Genomic DNA, 19,650 nt, shown 5'->3' on the forward strand with positions numbered 1-19,650 from the left:
GGAGCATTATTTATTATTTGTATGTGTTTGGTTAGCTGACTAGACGAAAACTGCCGTTAAATCTCTAGTTCTTAAGGCTGCAACAGCCTTGCTTAGTATTTCAAGCGTTTACGGGTCAAAGTCATGTGCAGTTCCCTGGTGACTGTACCCCTTGTAGTTCAGGTTATAAAGTCTGATACACAATTTGGGTGGACAAAGTTTCTTAAGATGATACAGATGTGATGACTAGTTGTTGTATGCTTCCTGTTGCTTCAAAATCTTGTTCCCTTCATTTATGTTTCTTCCATAGATGATTGTTCCTCTCCTGTCTTTGTTTTTTGACCATAGCCTATATTTTCATGAATGCACCAAGATTTTATTTTATGCCTACCATTTAGAGGTTATTTGGTGAAGGACTTAAGTTTTTGACAGGTTTTCTGCCAGCATATAGTCCATAATCTTGTGGCATTTTCAGTGGTGAACATAAATCAAGTTTGAATGTGAAACAGTTAAATGACAATTAACATTTCAAAAATGATACTGTTTTAAATTATCTGTCTAAATTCAACTTTTCTAAATATTAGGTTTTTTTCTTAAAGCTATTCTATTTAACATAGGTAAGTAGGGTGATTCATAATCTGAGATAGGGGAAGACTGATCGAGTGAAGAAAAGTAGCAGCCTTGGTTCTAATTCTAGGAGGGCTTGAGGTGCTGAGGCTCATGACTTGCCAGTCTCCACCTTGTCTTTGAAGATGGTAAAACAGTTCACCCATAACTCTAAACAGATGATTCTATGAAGGGTGGATGGCAAGAACCTTGCTGTCATTCAGAAGTAAGGTTTAAGTTATTTTGCATACATCAAGTTTTGAGATTAGAGATAATATCATTTTCTAACATAGGTTGCGGAAATCGATAGGAGTAAAAAGAGACCACTGGAGAGTGATGGACCTGTTAAAAAGAAAGCAAAGAAAGTCCAAGAAAAGGAAGAAGGAAGTGATTCAGTAATGTCTGGGAACGCTGGTGAGTTCTGGGGCAATTTTTCTTCATTCTTACAAGTAATGACTCTGATATTCTCACATTCTCCTGAGGGCAGAGGAGACTGTTGGAGTATTGGGCCATTTTTTCCATTGTGGAGAAAGGTCTCCATTGTGCTTGAGTAGACTGGCCCCTTCATAAGGGGTGGTGTGGGTAAGAGGTTGGGGGAGTGGAGGTAAGAGATGGAGTTCTGCAATTTGGCTGTAGTTCTCCCAATTTTCTCTCTTATTCCCTCTAGCAAATTTTTGTCTTGATTATAAAAGTAAAATGTTCTTGTTATAAAAATTTCAAACAATACAGAAATGTAGAAGGTGGACAGTAAAAGACCTCATAATCTCTCCCTTTCAATAAGGGCTACTGCTAATTTTTGGGGGTGCTGTACATTCTTCCAGGTTTTTCTGTTTATATACATCTATATGTACTCAAATAGACCCCAAAATAAGTTAACTAATAATAATATTTTATAAATTATATTATACTATATATACTAATTTGCAACTGTTTTTTTTCCACTTAGCAGAACATTTTGAACAATTTTCAATGTCAGGACAGGTAGATCTACCCTGTCCTTTTAAATCATGGAGCTGCTTTTTCTGTATGCTAAAGGGTTTTGGGTAAAACCACTATTCCTGAGCTGTTGGACTTCTAGGGGAGGTATTGGATACAGATGGTTGAGCAGATTTTTCTCTAGTTTTTGGCCTCAGACAGTTTGTGATAGGGGAGGACAGAAAATGCTTCTTTCTTCATTATCCCCAGGAATTTAGGTAAAGAAAATGAGACAAAACCAAAAAAAAAAAAAAGTTTCTATTTAGTGGATCAAGAGGTAAAGATTGGATTTAGGGTTAACATGAAAGCCTTAGTATGAAATAACTATAGAAATGGAGACGTATGGTTAAAGAGAAGGATAAATCTGATGATACCCTTTTTCTCCTCCTACCTGAAGGGGCCATGACGAGAGGCATGACTTGACAGAATTTGCATTTTCCAGGGTTGTCTACCTTTCTTTGCTTCATTACTCTACATAGATCTGATCTATTCAGTTTTTCAGTAAATTCGTCAAGCTGTTAATGAACCCTCTGTTTGCCTGCCATTGTTGTACAGGTTTTTGTAGTTCTTTTATTCTTCCAAACAACCCTTGCTGTCCTCCAGTGATAGGTGAGGTTGAGGGTTACCACACTTAAGTAACATTTTCAGGCACCCAGGAGAGCTGAGGTGGAAAAGGGGCAACAGACTTGGAATGTTTTGAAGTAAGACCTTTGCTACTTGGTAAAAATCACACTCAGGAAGAAGAAAGAGCTTTCCCCAGTCAAACGCTGGGTGATTGCTCCACCTCGGGTTTTTTTTTTTTTAAATAACAGATTATTAAGATATAATCACATGTTATACAATTCACCCATTTACCATGTACAATTCAATGACTTTCAGTATATTCACAGAATTGTGCAGCCCTCATTAAGTCAATTTTAGAGCATTTTCATCACCCTCAAAGGAAACTCAGTACCCAATAGCAGTCACTTCCCATTTTCCCCAAGCAGCGCCCCCCTCACCGACCTAAGCAACCACGAATCTATTTTCTGTCTATAGATTTGTCTATTCTGAACATGTCATATAAATAGAATCATACAGTATGTGGCCTTTTTGTCTGGTTTCTTTCACTTAGCCTAATGTTTCCAAGGTTCATCTATGTTGTAGCATGTATCAGCACCTCCTTCCTTTCAAAAGTTGTTTTGATTTGATTTCTTTTTATTGTGGTAAAATACACGGAACATAAAATTTTCGTCTTAACCATTTTTAAGTGTACAGTTCAATTAAGTGCATTCATAATTTTGTAAAACCGTTACCTCCATCCATCTCTAGAATTCTTTTTGTCTTGCAGAATTGAAACTCTATAGCCATTAAATAATAGCTCCACATTCCCTCTTCCCCCAGTCCCTGGCCATCAACATTCTACTTTCCATGATTTTGAGTACTCTAAATTATATCATTCCTTTTTATTGTTGAATAATATGCCATTATATGGATCCACTTCAGTTCTTAATTCTTCAATTTATAAGCTCATTTTTATACCTAGGATCCACAGGGGAAGGAAGCTTTTATACTCAAAAGGAAACTTGATACATTTGAAAAGTGATTTAAATATGTGTTTTGAAAACAAATTGAATAATAATAAAAAGGTAAAACATACATTTGAAAAGAAATTCAAATATATATCTCTAAAAGAAGAGAAGTCACAGGAAACTAGGTAAAGTATATATTAGAAAAGTCCTATATTTAAGAAGAAAGGGAGTCATAGTATTCCTTCAAAGGTTCTTAACCTTTAACATTTGTGACATCAAGGTGTTTTTGGTGTTTTTTAATTATGGTGTTGATTTCCCTAATATGTCTTTTTTCCTCTGGCTGCTTTTACGATTTTGTATTTATCACTGGTTTGCCCACATTTGATTTTTTTTCTTAACATCTTTATTGGGGTATAATTGCTTTACAATAGTGTGTTAGTTTCTGCTTTATAACAAAGTGAATCAGTTATACATGTACATATGTTCCCATATCTCTTCCCTCTTGCATCTCCCTCCCTCCCACCCTCCCAATCCCACCCCTCCAGGCAGTCACAAAGCACCGAGCTGATCTCCCTGTGCTATGCGGCTGCTTCCCACTAGCTATCTACCTTACGTTTGGTAGTGTATATATGTCCATGCCTCTCTCTCGCTTTGTCACAGCTCACCCTTCCCCCTCCCTATATCCTCAAGTCCGTTCTCCAGTAGGTCTGTGTCTTTATTCCTGTCTTACCCCTAGGTTCTTTTTGACATTTTTTTTCCTTAAATTCCATATATATGTGTTAGCATACGGTATTTGTCTTTCTCTTTCTGACTTACCTCACTCTGTATGACAGACTCTAGGTCTATCCACCTCATTACAAATAGCTCAATTTCGTTTCTTTTTATGGCTGAGTAATATTCCATTGTATATATGTGCCACATCTTCTTTATCCATTCATCCGATGATGGGCACTTAGGTTGTTTTCATCTCTGGGCTATTGTAAATAGAGCTGAAATGAACATTTTGGTACATGACTCTTTTTGAATTATGGTTTTCTCAGGGTATATGCCCAGTAGTGGGATTGCTGAGTCGTATGGTAGTTCTATTTGTAGTTTTTTAAGGAACCTCCATCCTGTTCTCCATAGTGGCTGAACCAATTCACATTCTCACCAGCAGTGCAGGAGTGTTCCCTTTTCTCCACACCCTCTCCACATTGTTTCTAGATTTTTTGATGATGGCCATTCTGACTGGTGTGAGATGATATCTCATTGTAGTTTTGATTTGCATTTCCCTAATGATTAATGATGTTGAGCATTCTTTCATGTGTTTGTTGGCAGTCTGTATGCCTTCTTTGGAGAAATGTCTAGGTCTTCTGCCCATTTTTGGATTGGGTTGTTTGTTTTTTTGTTATTGAGCTGCATGAGCTGCTTGTAAATTTTGGAAATTAATCCTTTGTCAGTTGCTTCATTTGCAAATATTTTCCCCCATTCTGAGGGTTGTCTTTTGGTCTTGTTTATGGTTTCCTTTGCTGTGCAAAAGCTTTGAAGTTTCATTAGGTCCCATTTGCCACATTTGATTTTGATGAGCCTTAGTCTAGTATTTAAAAAAATTCTTATTTCTTCATTAATCTTTATCCTGTTTGGAGTTCATTTAAAGCTTCTTGGGTTCCATCGGTTTATAGTTTTCATCAAATTTGGAAGAATTTTTTGGCCACTTTTTTCTCAAATTTTTTTTCTGTCTCTTCCCTTTCTCTTCTTCTGAGAGTTTATTAATAGGGATGCTAGATTACTTACCATTATCCCTCAAATAAGGAAGCTCTTTTCATTTATTTTCCAGTATTATTTCCCCTTCTGCTTCATTTTGGATTGATTCTCCTGCTGTATTTTCAAGTTCAGTGATATTTTTTTCCAGTAGTATCTAATATGATATAAATTTAATTCAGTGAAATGTTCAGTTCAGATATTGTATATTTCATCTCTAGAAGTTCTGTATTGTTCTTTTTAAAAAATATCCCATTTTTCTATGTAAATTGTATTTCAGTAAAGCTGTTACCAAATAAAAACCTTCCATTCTGCTCCTCTTTATTTTTTCCTTTTCATTCTTGATTATATGGAACATGTTTATAATATGTGTTTTCATGTCCTTATATGCTAATTCTGTCATCTCTATCATTTCTGGTTTGGTACACCTTGACTGATTTTTCTACTTTTTGCATGTTTAGTAATTAATTATTTGGATTGTGTTTTGTATTTTTGTTTTTTAAATTTATTTATTTTTGGCTGCGTTGGGTCTTCATTGCTGCGTGCGGGCTTTATCTAGTTGCAGTGCGCGGGGGCTACTCTTCCTTGCTGTGTGTGTGCTTCTCATTGCGGTGGCTTCTCTTGTTGCAAAGCACAGGCTCTGGGCACGTGGGCTTCAGTAGTTGTGGTGTGTGGGCTCAGTAGTTGTGACTCATGGGCTCTAGAACGCAGGCTCAGTAGTTGTGGTGCATGGGCTTCGTTGCTTCACAGCATGTGGGATCTTCTTGGATCAGGGATGGAACCCCTGTGCCCTGCATCGGCAGGTGGACTCCCAACCACTGCGCCACCAGGGAAGTCCTGATAATAAGTATTTTGAACTTTGTGTTGTTGTGTGCTGGGATTTGTGTTTCTTTAAAGAATGTTGAATTTTGTTCTGGCAAGTAGTTAAATTCCTTGTGGATCAGTTTGATCTTTTTTGGGATTGTTTTTAAGCTTTGGAAGAGAAGGTCTAGAGTAGCCCCGTTCTTAAGCCTTGACTTTTCTAGAGTTGGGAAAGGATGGATAGTTGCAATAGCACACCATTATATAGTATTTACACCATACAGAGACAATACATGTTAATAATCTTTAGATTATAGACAATAGTAAAATGTAATAAAAGTTTTAGGAAGCAATGAGGTCTGAGTATTTATTACCTTTGTTTTTTGTTGTTTTTAAGTAGATAATTGGGGTAGGATTTTTTATTAATTAATTATTATTATTATTTATTTTTGCTGTGTTGGGTCTTCGTTTCCGTGCGAGGGCTTTCTCTAGTTGTGGTGAGTGGGGGCCACTCTTCATCGCGGTGCGCGGGCCTCTCACTATCGCGGCCTCTCTTGTTGCGGAGCACAGGCTCCAGATGCGCAGGCTCAGTAGTTGTGGCTCACGGGCCTAGCTGCTCTGCAGCAGCATGTGGGATCCTCCCAGACCAGGGCTCGATCCTCCCAGACCAGGGCTTGAACCAGTGTCTCCAGCATTAGCAAGCAGATTCTCAACCACTGCACCACCAGGGAAGCCCCCTGTTACCTTTGTTTTTAATGTAATTCATTTAATTGTAAGTTTATATACTGTAACATAATAGCTGTGTTTTACAACTGGCTCACAAAGTTCTTGAAGATTTCACTTACCAGTATGAGCTGGCTCCGTTGTCTCTCTGTGTGGGCTAATTTGAGCTTCCTCATAGCAGTGGTGGCTGGTTTCCAAGAATGAGTATGGTGAGAGAGAGCCAGACGGAAGCTGTATTGTCTTTCACAGTCTAGCTTTGGAAGTTATATAGTGTCACTTCTGCCATACTCTGTTGGTTGAATTAGTTACAAAGGCCTGTGTGGGTTCAAGGGGAAGGAACATGGATTCCACCTTTCAGTGCAGGAGTGTCAGCATCACATAGGAAAAACATATGGGATGGAATATATGTATGTCTGGCTACGTTTGGTAAATAAAATCTCCCCAGATTCAGACTTGACTTTTTGTTATTATTCTTATTTTAATTACAGATAAACAGTGTAGAACTCTGTCTCAAATGCATTTTGATAAATACAAATATCCATTATCTTAATACTATATAAATGTGGACTTTCCAAAATCAATTAAAGATATTATAAAATATAGCCAGAGTATATAAAAATAAGATACAATTTTTTTTTTTTTTTTTTTTTGCGGTACGTGGGCCTCTCACTGTTGTGGCCTCTTCCGTTGCGGAGCACAGGCTCTGGACGCTCAGGCTCAGCGGCCATGGCTCATGGGCCCAGCCGCTCCACGGCATGCGGGATCTTCCCGGACCAGGGCACGAACCCGTGTCCCCTGCATCGGCAGGCGGACTCTCAACCACTGTGCCACTAGGGAAGCCCAAGATACAATTTTTTAAAAAGACCCGGGAAATGTATCAGATATTATACCTTTAAACCATATCCAGGAAGTTCAAATTGAAATCTGACTTAAATTCATTTTTTCCAGTTTACCCTAGACCATTTTATAAAAGACATCGATTAATATTTATAATTATTACACACTGCAATTTATATCCTAACATAAAGCTACTTAGTTATTTAAAATATTTTTTTAATTGAAGTATAGTTGATTTACAATGTTATGTTAGATTCCGGTGTACAGCAAAGTGATTCAGTCAGACATATATATATATATTTTTCAGATTTTTTTCCCTTATAGGTTATTACAAAATATTGAGTATAGTTCCCTTGCTATACAGTAGGTCCTCATTGTTTATCTGTTTTATATATAGTAGTTTGTATCTGCTAATCCCAAACTCCTAATTTATCCACACCGTGCCCCCCCCCATCCCCGGCCTTTCCCCTTTGGTAACCATAAGTTTGTTTTCTAACTCTGTGAGTCTGTTTCTGTTTTTGTAAATAAGTTCATTTGTATCACATTTTAGATTCCACATATAAGTGATATCATATGATAAAAGATTTTGTCTGACTTACTTCACTTAGTATGATAATCTCTAGGTCCATCCATGTTGCTGCTAATGGCATTTTTTTTTTTTATGGCTGAGTATAAAGCTACTTAGTTTTAGTGAAAAAATCAAAATTTTTCATGGAATCAAATATGCCATTCCCCAAATTCCCATTTTTGCATTCTGTAATGACTGCCTATTATACAGGGTAAAAAATTTTATCCAGCAAACTTTCCATTTTCATTTTATGCTCTTAAAAAAAGAATCACCGTTTGACGTTTAAAACAACATGCCCCAATTTGGAATGAATATTTAAAAACAAGGGCACTAAGATTAAAAAATAAGTCTTTTAAAAGAAGAAGTTCTGCCTTTTACCTGGGTTTCTGTTGTTAGACAAGATTTGAAACTGCCTCTTAAATCTATTTATTTTTCTTTTTAAGACTCTCCTCCTTGACTTGTGTCTTATTTTTATCTGCCTAAGCTTAAATATCTTCTTTTGAGCTTAAACCCTCAAAAACATTGGGTGTAATTTATCTTCCCAAACAGAGAATTCTTGAGACCCTGAGATCTATGAACATGGATTTGTTGATGTTTTTAATTCATTATAGATGTTTAACACATGTAGAGAATCATAAGCTTGATAAATTTCACAAACTGAAGTCACCTATATAACCATCACTTAGATCAAGAAACTATATTACTAGGACCCCCGGAAACCTCTCTGTGCTCCCTCCCACTGGCAACCCCTTCCCCCCACCAAGGATAACCACTATCCTGACTTCAGTATAGATTGGTTTTGCCTGAACATTGTGTTTAATTTAACTGATTTAAAATATGTTTGTAATATTCCAGAGGTTTTTCTTTTTTTCCTTTTTTTAAGATGAATTATTTTATCTGTAAAATAGATTCTTATACAGATTAAAAAAAATCTGTTTATAGTGGCACATATTTATATTTCAGCATCTACTCTGCTTCCTTCTAGATTAAAATTCTTTATTTAAAATATGATAATTCTTCTACCTCCTTGATCCTTCATAACCTAGGCCTAGAGGAGGAAGGCCTGAGTAGAGAAAGTAACTATTATGTATTTACATTTTATGGTACACAAAAAATTAAAGCTCAAACAGTGAAGGTGTTAATTCAGTGAAAGGTTTTTACTGAAAAGATTTTGGCCTGTTTAACATGTTGGGACAGCAACCGATGGCCTTATTTCTAGGGTATATCCTCTTAAGGGCTCAGAGACTTTAGTGATACTGCTGGCAAGTCTTAATCTCATATTGTGGCAATTTGATAGTTCATTTCATGGCATCTTCAGAAAAGGAAATAGTATAAGTGAGGTTTTAAGTATAGGAGCAGAATATGGAGGTTGTTAAGGTTTATTTGGGTACTGTTAAACTAAAACAGGAGAACAGCCAATTACTTTATCAGCAAAATGGATTTATCTGGGAGCAGGTAAGAACTGCAATTTAGGACATGCAACTATGGCAAACCACATGCAAATTCAGCAAGGCAAAGGAGAGGAAACTCTTTTATAGAGGAGAAGAGGAATTTGGGAGAGTGATTGGAGGAAACTGGGAGTTCAAAGTATAGTGGCTTTTCTTTGGCTGAATTGTGACAGTGTCTTATTGGTTGTACTGTTGCCAGGCAAGGAGAAAATCTTCCTCCTGCTGGTGGTAGTAAGCTAGTGTCACTTCTATAGGAGATGCAAGGTAAGTCTCTTCCTGTTGGGATCTGTATTGATGCTGGGTAGTATGTCCAAGAGAGCTCTCCCTGCTGGCCTCCCAACTCCATTTTAGGAGGTTTCCCTTTTAATTTTCATAGTACTCAGTTTTCCATGAGCCAGGTTTTTCACAGTAGTTACAGTCTTCCTCAAGGCCTAATTGAGGGACTGGTGCCTATATCTGTGTCCCTTCTCAGACATGAGGGTTTTGTAGCTCTTGGGGGCTTTGTACTTGAGAAGCCTTCCAATTTAGTTTTTTTCATTGAGGGCCTTATGAGGTGTTAGAATCTCTCTTAGGTATCTGTGAGGAAGGCAATGAAAGATTTTGGTTTTCCTGTGTAAGCTTCATTCTTCCCGCAGATAACATGTTCATATTTCCCCCTGGTTTTCTTTTAGATGGCTCAAGATTTGATGGTCCTAGGAGCATTAAGAAAAAAATGTAATTTTGGGTAATTGCTTGTGTACCAGTTCTTTCTCTTATTTTAGAGTTCAGGAATCATAATGGCTTGATATAAATGAACAAGTGTGGGACACCTTCTTTCCTAACTCTTGAGCTGTGGTGCACTCGTAGAAGGTCATTGTAGCCTAAGGATGAAAGATGGCTACACAGAAAAAGGAGAGAAAAAACTTTAAGAGATGTGGAAGGGTAGCAGAGAGGATGTACAGAAGCATGGGCTCAATCCAGGATCTTTCTGAACCGACAAAAATCTTTCTGTATTGAGCATAACTCAAGGATGGAGCTTCAAGGTGGAATCTTCCTTGGCAGTGGTGAGAGTAGGGTAGGGTGGGGAAGGATGGTAAGGAGGAGGGCAAGAAAGTGAGCCATCAAGGGCTCTTACCACATGCACGCTAAGTCCTTGCTGCACATCCAGCTGAGCAAACCCTGAAGTTTGTGGAAATAAGGCCATAGACATGGAATTTTTTGAAATATGAGCTTTACTGTTCACTTAAAAAAATAAATAATGGGAAGAAAAGAGCAGAGCATTCACTAGCTAGAAGAGTCCCTGGCTACTTCACCTTAGTTTTTAACACTTCAGTTTTAGATATTCTTTTTTCACATGAGTGCAATTCTAAGACTTATACCCCACTCCCATCCTGGGAAAGTGTTTTTGTATCGATAGGGAGAAGTCCTTATATAATATAAAAACTTACAGTATATGTTTGAAGAGTGATTCAAGTATACATCCTGAAAAGGGGAGAATAACAGTAAATAAGATGAATATATACATTTGAAAAGAGATTTCAAATATACATTTTTCTAGCTACAAGGTTAACAGGAGACAGGATAAAGTATAGCTCTAAAAAGAGGTTTGAATATTAATATGAAAATATTTAAACTTTTAGAAATGAACAAAACCCAACTCTTGCCCTCAGAGTGTTTTTGCTTTAATGGGAAAGTAAGAGATAATAAATGCAGTCCCAGTTTCTTTATATTAAATAATAATTACCTAATAGTATTGCTCTAAAGGGTGAAAAGACGTATTCTGGCATATAGTAGATACCCAGTACATGATAGTTTCCCTTATTTTATGGGTTGCTTGCTTACTAATAACTGCTAATTGGCAGAGTGTGATAAGTGCTGTAGAGAGATGCGATCTTGTTATAGGAACATAGAGAAAGAAAAGATGACTTTAAACTGGGAGAATTAGCAGAATTTCATGAAAAAGTAGTTTTGAGATGGGTCTGGACGAAGTGAGTACAATTTGCCATGTGGAAATTGGGGTCAAGGGCATTCTGGGGAGAAAGAATAGCATGAGCAAAGCTGTGGAGGCAGGAAGGCACATGTCCTGGGGGTGGTTTCCTTGGTGAATTCCTGGTGTCAGTATCTTTAGGTCTTTCCCATGGAGCTGGTCAGTTTCCCCAGTCCAGAGTCTTGTGAGCTCCTGCCTGGAGAGAGAACTCTGGCTGCCTGTGTTCTGAGAGCTGGTGAGAAGAGGCTGGTTTCTCCACATACAGTAAGCCTGTATTCACATCATTCTTATGGTTCAGGCACAGTACTGCGTCTCACCTGTGCCTGTTTTGCCTTTTCCAGAGAAATCTCCAGTCTTCTTCTGAGGTAGAAGGAGGACAGTTACCCTTGAGTTTGGAGTGGGGTAGGGGTCTAGGGATTAAATTGTTTTGAACCAGTTCTGTTTATTTTAGAACCTCCCTTTTTTCCATTTCCAGAGCTACTGGTGCCCTGATTCTTGAGCCATTTAATAAACATTTTGTGTTCTAAGTAAGATTGGTTTCTGGTTTTATATATTACTGATTTAGGATTTAGCTTTCAGGTATGGTAAATTGGTTATTGCTTATCCATTTATCCTTCTAGCTTCAGATATTTTGTTTGCAGTTGTCACCTCTTCTTTTCTGTCTGCCCTGTTGTAGTTTTTAATGGGGTTTCAGGACCAAGTGAAATTAGATCTATGTTTCAATATGCCATCTTCACCCTGAACCCGAGGTTTCTTTATTTCCTTATCACATTATAGTTAGATTCATTGCTTTAGTGAGAAGCTCCCTCTTTAAAAATCCTATGCTAATTATGAATTGACATAATGAGATAAAATACTATTGTTATATTTTCTTCTGACTTGTTAAGAGCCAAAGAAACATCTGAGGACCAGGATCGTTTTAAAGTCTCTGGAAAAATTGAAAGAATTCTGCTGCGATTCTGCCCTTCCTCAAAATAGAGTCCAGACAGAGTCTCTTCAGAAGAGATTTGCAGTTCTGCCAAAATGTACTGATTTTGATGATATCAATCTTCTACGTGCAAAGAATGCAGTTTCTTCTGAAGATTCCAAATCTCAAACTAGTCAAAAGGTATGTAACTCTTATATAGATGAATATCCAGTTACTTAGAACTGTAGGTTCTCAAGTGCCATTAGGTTTGTGGGTTCACTCAGGGCACTGGTTCCCAAACTTGGCTGATCATCCAAATGAGCTGAGGGAGCTTTTGCTTTTTAGGTTTTGTTTTGTTTTTTTAAATTCCTGGAGATTGTGGTTTACTATGTATTAAGGCAGGATGAATTAGTTTTATTAAAACAACAGAAAAACAAGAAAACCTCCCAGCAGATTCTGATATACAGCCTGGATTAGGAGCCACTGACTTGGGGGGATTCTTTATTAATAATTAATACAAGCACAGTTTCTTATAGTTCTCCTTATAGTTTCCATGATTAGTCTGGAAAATCACAGTGAATAATTTATAGAGATGTTTTGAGGTTTTTAGTTGAAAGCTTGGCTGATATAATAAATTCAGAGTTTAACCAAACGTATATGGCTTCCTTACTTCTTCCACTGTTCGGTGATTATTAGTATTTTTCACCATTGCAAAATCAGGGAATTTAACTCTTGATCCATCATTGAAATCTATTATAATTCAGAATTAGTGGTTCTCAGCCCAGCTTTAAATTAGAATCACCTTACTGTCATAATTTTGTATGGTGACAGTTAGTTACTGGACTTATGATCACTTCATAATGTATTTGATTATCAGATCACTATGTCGTACACCTGAAACTAACATAATATTGTATGTCAACTATACATCAAAAAAAAAATACCGATAGTAAGAACCCTTCTTCAGAATCATGTTTAGTTAGTTTTCATGAAAAACTGGGCATGGATATCGTTTAAAAGCTCTCATTTTAATTTGTAGCCATGATCGAAAACCATGGAGTTAGAGAACTAGTTCTTTACTTTTTTTTATGAGTCATTTAAATCTAATGAAAACTATGGATTCGTTACTCAGAAAAATACTCAGACCAACACAATTTTGTATCTAATTTTCAGAAGTTCACACTCCTTCCCACAAAGTCCAGATTCATGAACTCCTCCTTCAGCCAGGCCGTAAGATCCATTGACTTATTTTACATCATCAGAAAAAAAGTTGCTTTGTTTTCATTTTTAATCGTTTTTTAGTACTTAGAAGCAGTTCACCTGAGTGTAGTGGTCATAAAGTATAGAGGTCAAAAAGTTTGTATATGTATGTTCACTTTATTAATTGGAGAATTTATCCTAGGGTCTCATGAGATTTACTGTTGGTTTATACATAAAATGACCAACTTGGCATTTCTGATTCACAGCACATTAGAAGTAACCAGTTAGAAGAGACACCTAGAAATCGGTCCTGAAATTCCCATTTTATTATTCTGATCATCCTCAATTGTCAAGACGAAGTTAAATTGAGTTCAGAATGCTGTCTCTGGGAATATGAAAAAGAGTATATCTGAGAAATATTTTCACCCAAATGGTGGGGAAAAAAAGTTGCTTAATACTCAAGTATTCAGATTGACTTGTTTATTCGTATCCCATATGCTTAAAACTATTTGCTGGATTCCTACTTTCATTCCCTATATGAATAAGGTATAAAGTAAGAACTTTCTTTTTCCAGGAAATATATTTTTTTAAGTATTCATTAAGTTTTGCAATATGTGGTTTTCTTGAATTTCCATCATAATTAAAAGCAAATGCATTCTCCAACCTGGTATATTGACCCACTTTTCTCCTGCCATGCCTGTCCATACTTTACCAGATCTCATTGCTGATCTTTGGAGGTTTGCTTGGCTTCGCTATTCAGATAAACTGTGTCTCTACCTGCTATTCCAGCTAAGCTGAATTTTTTAAACCTTTAGCAACTGCAACTCTAAAGAACATCTTTCTGGGCTTTCCTTGGACTGCGGTCCCCTCCCTGGGCCATATAAGACATTTCTCTTTCTCCCTTCTCTGCCTCTGCTGGTCACTAGTCTTTTAGGCCATATTTTTAATTTCAAGGGTAGCTGGTAAGTTTTTAGATGTAGGCAGTGACCCAGTGACAGTTAATTAGAAGCTGGATTTATCCTTTTGACAAAAATAATCAATAGTCAATCTAAGAAAGAAGTGAAAAATTTTATTTGAGCCAACCTGAGGATTATAACCCGGGAGATAGTCTCTCAGAGAGCTCTGAGAACTGTTCCAAAGAAGTAAAGGGCGGGGAGGCCAGTATATGTGTGATTTTGGTAAAGGGGGTATGTGCACTCAAGCACACATCTCAGTAGAAGGTTGCTGCTAGTCACAAGGAACAGACATCTTAGTTAATGATTTTAGTGCTTTTCTAAGTATGGGATGATGCAAGAATCCAGGTTTATAAAAAAATTTCTCCTGAAAATATCTATCTGAGGGCAAGTTTCACAAAGAGCCTCATCCTGATCTTCTTCCTGAATTCCTTTCAGGGTGTAATATAGGTCAGCAACCACAGTAGCTAATGACTTCATTCTTGTAGAATTGGTTGATGGGCAAACAGTCTTTATTTTTTAATTGGTTCCCTTTCGGTCTTAATTTCAACCAAGGTTTGGGAGGCATTTTGTGATCAATTTGTCCTATGGCGCTAGGAATACTCATTCTCAGGTCAGGCAAGGATTTTGTTGGTAGGCCACTCACTGTGCTGTTCCTGGACTAGGCCCTGTTAACAGTAGCCGAAAGCCTCTGAACCACCTGTCTTATAGTCTGCTATGGTCTAGAAAAAGATTCTCTCTTGTTGCTTCTTCCCATATCTAGAGTTACACTATTAAAATCACTGATCATATAGGACTGTATATTTTGTCAATTGTTTTAAGTCGCCTAATCATTATTAATTTTATTGGAGGCTCAGTCATACATTTGGTAACGCAAGAAACAATTATATTATAAAATAGGCAGAATACAAGTAATATAGCTAGTAACATTAATAAGGTCATAAGTAAGTATTTAAGCTAAGAAGACTTCCATTAGGTGCCCAGTGTCTCCCCAGGTCGTCTGACCGGTATGTTATGTACCAATGGCTATCTTTAAGGGAAATGGTATGTTGGCATTGTATATAAAGTTCCCCATAGATGTCTGTGTGTACGAGGCGAGTGGGTGAGTCATCGTGACCCCATAAAGGATTGAGAAAGAAATGTTAGCTTCCAAGGAGTTATAAGGCTGGCACCAGAAGGAGGAAAATTGATCTTAATGGTTGAGCAGGTATTTCTGCTAAACCTAAGCATAAGGCAGATAGATGCACAATGCATACTGAAGGGGAGGGAGGGGGCCAAAATGGGGAGAGAAGAATTTTTAGATTTTTCTTGCCTTGCCTTAAAATATGAATTTTTATGTCATCAATTGTACAGATTTGTTTCATTTTACCTTAATAAGTCTCAGAAGCAAGGAATTCGCTCTAAGCTGTGAACTAGATTTAATTATGGTTTTCATATAGACAGGTGGATATCAGGAATACTAATGTTGAAAATGTAACCTTGTGCTTTATGCTTTCCAAAAGCTGTTTCTCATCTCTCTTTACCAAACAAATTGTGATTCTTTCTTGGAATAAAGATTATGGAATATACTATCTTTTAGACTGTACTTGGAAATTTAAACATTAAGTGCAGCTTTAGCTGCTGGCATGCTTGTTGAAAGTGGTTTTGCCTTACCGCTGAGGGAGAAGGTTGGATGCCTGATGACCTTTTGTGCCTTATATATCTGGGAATAAAGAAAAGAAAATGGTTAATTATAATTGGTTTAATGAAATCCAATTTAAAGAGAAGTATAGAAAGCTTTTTTAGTTTCGGCTTTCAAAATTTGCTCAAGTAATTATACAGTAGTTTAGTTTGGCTCACTTTTTTAAGTCATTTACTTTGAAAAAATTCCAAACCTGCAAGAAAATATGCCTAATATATGATATACTCTTGTAAACTTTTCACTTGGATTCACCAATTATTAGCTTTGTGCCAAATTTACATTCTGGAACTATTATTACAGTTAATACTTTTTAAACTATAAAAATCTTTCGGTTGCCAGGACAAGACACTCAGTCATTGTGGATCATCACATAGCAGTTGTGAAAACTTACAGAAGACTTCTGATTCTAAACCATCTAACAAACGGACCAAAAGCATCTACACCCCCTTAGAATTACAATACATAGAAATGAAGCAGCAGCAGAAAGATGCAATTTTGTGTGTGGAATGTGGATATAAGTATAGATTCTTTGGGGAAGATGCAGAGGTAAGTTGTTTTCTCAGACACTGTTTCCTGTTTTTTTGTCCAGCCTTAAATATTTTCCAGTGTTTTTATTTCATTTTCTGACCTTATGGAGAAGCTAATGTGATCAATTACCTTCAAAAATACTTTCATTTAAAGTAAAAACTAAAAATAGACACAAGCAAACTTGGTGGATGCTAGATTTGTGGGGAAGGAAGTGAGGGGTCCCTATTGGAATGTTCATGCTTATTCTCCATGGTGCTGGCCCAGTACCTTTCATCCATCGAAAGTCAATTGTGAATGAACCATAATCATGTGAGTATTCCTAATGAACACTCAAGCAAGAAAAAGAAAATTGAGATGTACAGAAATTCCTCTTTTTACCCTTAACTTATGAATTTTCATAGCCAGGAATATAGTTAAATCTCAGTGGAAGAGCACATTAACCCTGCCAGCCACCAACAAGTGTGTGAAGTCTTACAAGTCTCCGTATATCAGCTGTCTTGCTATCTTAGTCCAAGTTGGGTTTGTATTTAATTTGGGGTGTTTGATATAGGCCTAAGTTAAGAAGGTTAAAAGTAAACTTGAGCATTTAGGGGCAAGCGTAGGCTTGGTATTGCTGGTGGTGCTGTTGAGGTCACGAATGATTGTGATGATCCCTTAGTTTTAGGCCTGGTTGGATAGTACATCTTCAGAGAGTGATGAGGTGGCTCGTCTGCCACCTCATGAATGGGGAGTGGAGGCCTGGCCAACTTCTGTTCTTCTAGTGTCCTAAGTCCTGCGGCAGGAAAGTGGTGTTCTCTAGTTCAGATGGCATGATGCTCTCTTCTGTGTCATGAAATTAGACTTTGAAACAGCATCCGCGTGTTTCCTGAGGACAGGAACCACGTGGTTGGCCTCTTATAGATGAAGGGGTGAAAGGAAGTGCTGCTCTCTGCCTTTCTCTCTAGGTTGAGTGCTAAATTCAGCCTTGACCACAGTAAAGACTGATGTCTTCTTGCCCTGCAGTGATGAACTAATACAGTTCAGAGACGGGTGATACAGGGGAGTGAGAGTGGAGGAATGACTCCAATTCCGTGGCCCCAGTGGGCAATATCTAAGCCCTGGGACTTTGTAGAAAAACGTAGGGAATCAGGTGGTGCTGCCTGATTCTGCATTCCTATCATTCATGCATCATTAAGTAGCTAACCAGACCAGGGGGTTCTCTTCTCACTTCCTCAAAGATGCCCTCTGTCCAAGGAGGTTCATCATGTACATATACTCCGTGGTATCTCCTAATTTTCAGTTATTTGCATGTGCTAAGTAGCAAATTCTTATTCTACTTCAGTCTCATGGTCTCTGTGTTGTGCAGGGAAAGCTCAGCACTTTTAAGGTTTTGATAGATCTAAGGACATAAAAGAAAACCTGTCATTTTTCTGAGTTGTTTATAAATATAGATGTTGGCTTTGAGGTTAGGCCATGGACACTGTTAAAAAAAAGATAAAACCATAGGCTTCTACACAGCAAATGTCTTTTAAATTTTTTATTGACATACCGCACAGAGAAGTGCACAAATCCTAAATGTATACCTTGATGGATTTTTAACAAAGTGAACAAGCACTCACAGGGAATCTAGAAGTAGAAATGTATTGATATTTTCTTCTTAAATTTTTTTAGATTGCAGCCCGGGAGCTCAATATCTATTGCCATTTAGATCACAACTTTATGACAGCAAGCATACCTGCTCACCGGCTGTTTGTTCACGTACGCCGCCTTGTGGCCAAGGGATATAAGGTCAGCTTTGGCTTCAACTTGTGGGAAAAGGGGATTAGAGTGTCTTCCAGAGAGGGAAATGTTTTCTAAGATGGTAGGCTATAACTGGTTTTGGAATTTGGTATTTTGGAGAAATTAAAATTTGTCATAATTATTGGCAGTATAGCTCCATGAGTTTTTAACATACTAGATATTTAGGGTAAAAAGTTTTTTCAACTCTGTGATGGAGTGTTTCATAGTGATTTATCCACACTTGCAAGGTCCTTGTGGTACTTATTACTTAAGCCCTACCTCTGGACATTGTGGACTAATTTGTTTACTTTAAATGTTTCAGAATTAACCTTTCAAAGTCTAGAATTAATGTTTTGTTAACAAATTTTCCATCGTATTTGATATGCAGTATTTCTTACTTTTGTTGAAGGTGGGAGTTGTGAAACAAACTGAAACAGCTGCGTTAAAAGCCATTGGGGACAACAAAAGTTCACTCTTTTCCCGGAAATTGACTGCTCTTTATACAAAATCTACACTTATTGGAGAAGATATCCTTTTCAAATAGGAATTGTTTTTCTTAAATGTTACAAGGGCTTTGTTTTAAATAGCATTTTTTAAAACTGTTCTTTGATTGGGTACCTTTTTGATGAGATGAGGCAGTATGGTTACCTTGACCTGTGATTAGTAAGGTACTGAAGAGAGAAGAGTTGATATTGGCTGGAAAGAAGCATTTTTCAAATGCCACAGTAAAAGGAGAGTTCATTGTATTTTAAGAGCAAGAAAAAAGAGAGCCTGATAAAAGATGATAGCAAGTTAGCAACTGATGTGAAATTGCATCTTTCCTAGGCCTTTGTGGGCAGTGGTTAGATGCTTAGGGCTTACAAGCTCCTGTAGATCTTCCTAAGATGAGACCTAAAAAATAACTTATTTACTTCAAAATGTGAAAAGAAAGCTACCAAGTTAACACACAGTTAAGTGCTTATAAAACATAATAGTAGGTCATCTTCATTAATTGTTAGCATCATAAGAATTTTATTACTTTTGAAAATGGTTTGTAAGCTTTCTCACTTGCAAGAACCCTCAGTATATATAATGATTGCCCCCCAGTTTATGGTCATTGAAAAATTCAATGAGTTACTCGAAGCAAAATGATTTTAACAGCAAAGTCATAACATTCTATCAATTATTTAAAAACCAAATAATTATATATCAAATATGATAAGGAAGCATTTTGTTTACTGTGGAATGGGGTCCGGTCTCTCAGAATAAAAGAATGTAGGGATAAGGTCTTAAATGATACTGTGTGAAGGTATTGCTGTTATGGTTTATTACAGATGTGCTTATTTAGAGGCCTGCTTAGCTTCTACCCAAATTCTGAAGGCTGTTTTATTCCATTAATTTCCATTTTGCATAAAGCAAAAATGCCCAGGAAAATGAACCGTTATTTTAAGGGGGAAAAGCTAATGGGAATGTAGCATTTGTTTTTCTTT

General features: G+C 37.1%; 1 protein-coding gene across 5 annotated transcripts in view; it reads left to right on the forward strand.

Moving 5' to 3' along the window:
- Positions 1-19,650, forward strand: part of MSH3 (mutS homolog 3) — a 182,999-nt gene that overhangs the window by 663 nt on the left and 162,686 nt on the right. For all 5 annotated transcript variants that reach the window (XM_022593737.3, XM_022593729.3, XM_022593721.3 and 2 more), the window contains exons 2-6: positions 879-999; positions 12,042-12,262; positions 16,235-16,441; positions 18,074-18,190; positions 18,591-18,708. In XM_022593737.3, coding sequence (XP_022449445.2) covers positions 879-999; positions 12,042-12,262; positions 16,235-16,441; positions 18,074-18,190; positions 18,591-18,708 — 784 coding nt within the window. The remainder of the gene's footprint in view (positions 1-878; positions 1,000-12,041; positions 12,263-16,234; positions 16,442-18,073; positions 18,191-18,590; positions 18,709-19,650) is intronic.

The sequence above is a fragment of the Delphinapterus leucas genome, chromosome 3 (assembly GCF_059928025.1).
Source record: "Delphinapterus leucas isolate spDelLeu-1000000601 "Yukka" chromosome 3, BTC_Dleu_Yukka2, whole genome shotgun sequence".
Taxonomy (NCBI): Eukaryota; Metazoa; Chordata; class Mammalia; order Artiodactyla; family Monodontidae; genus Delphinapterus; species Delphinapterus leucas.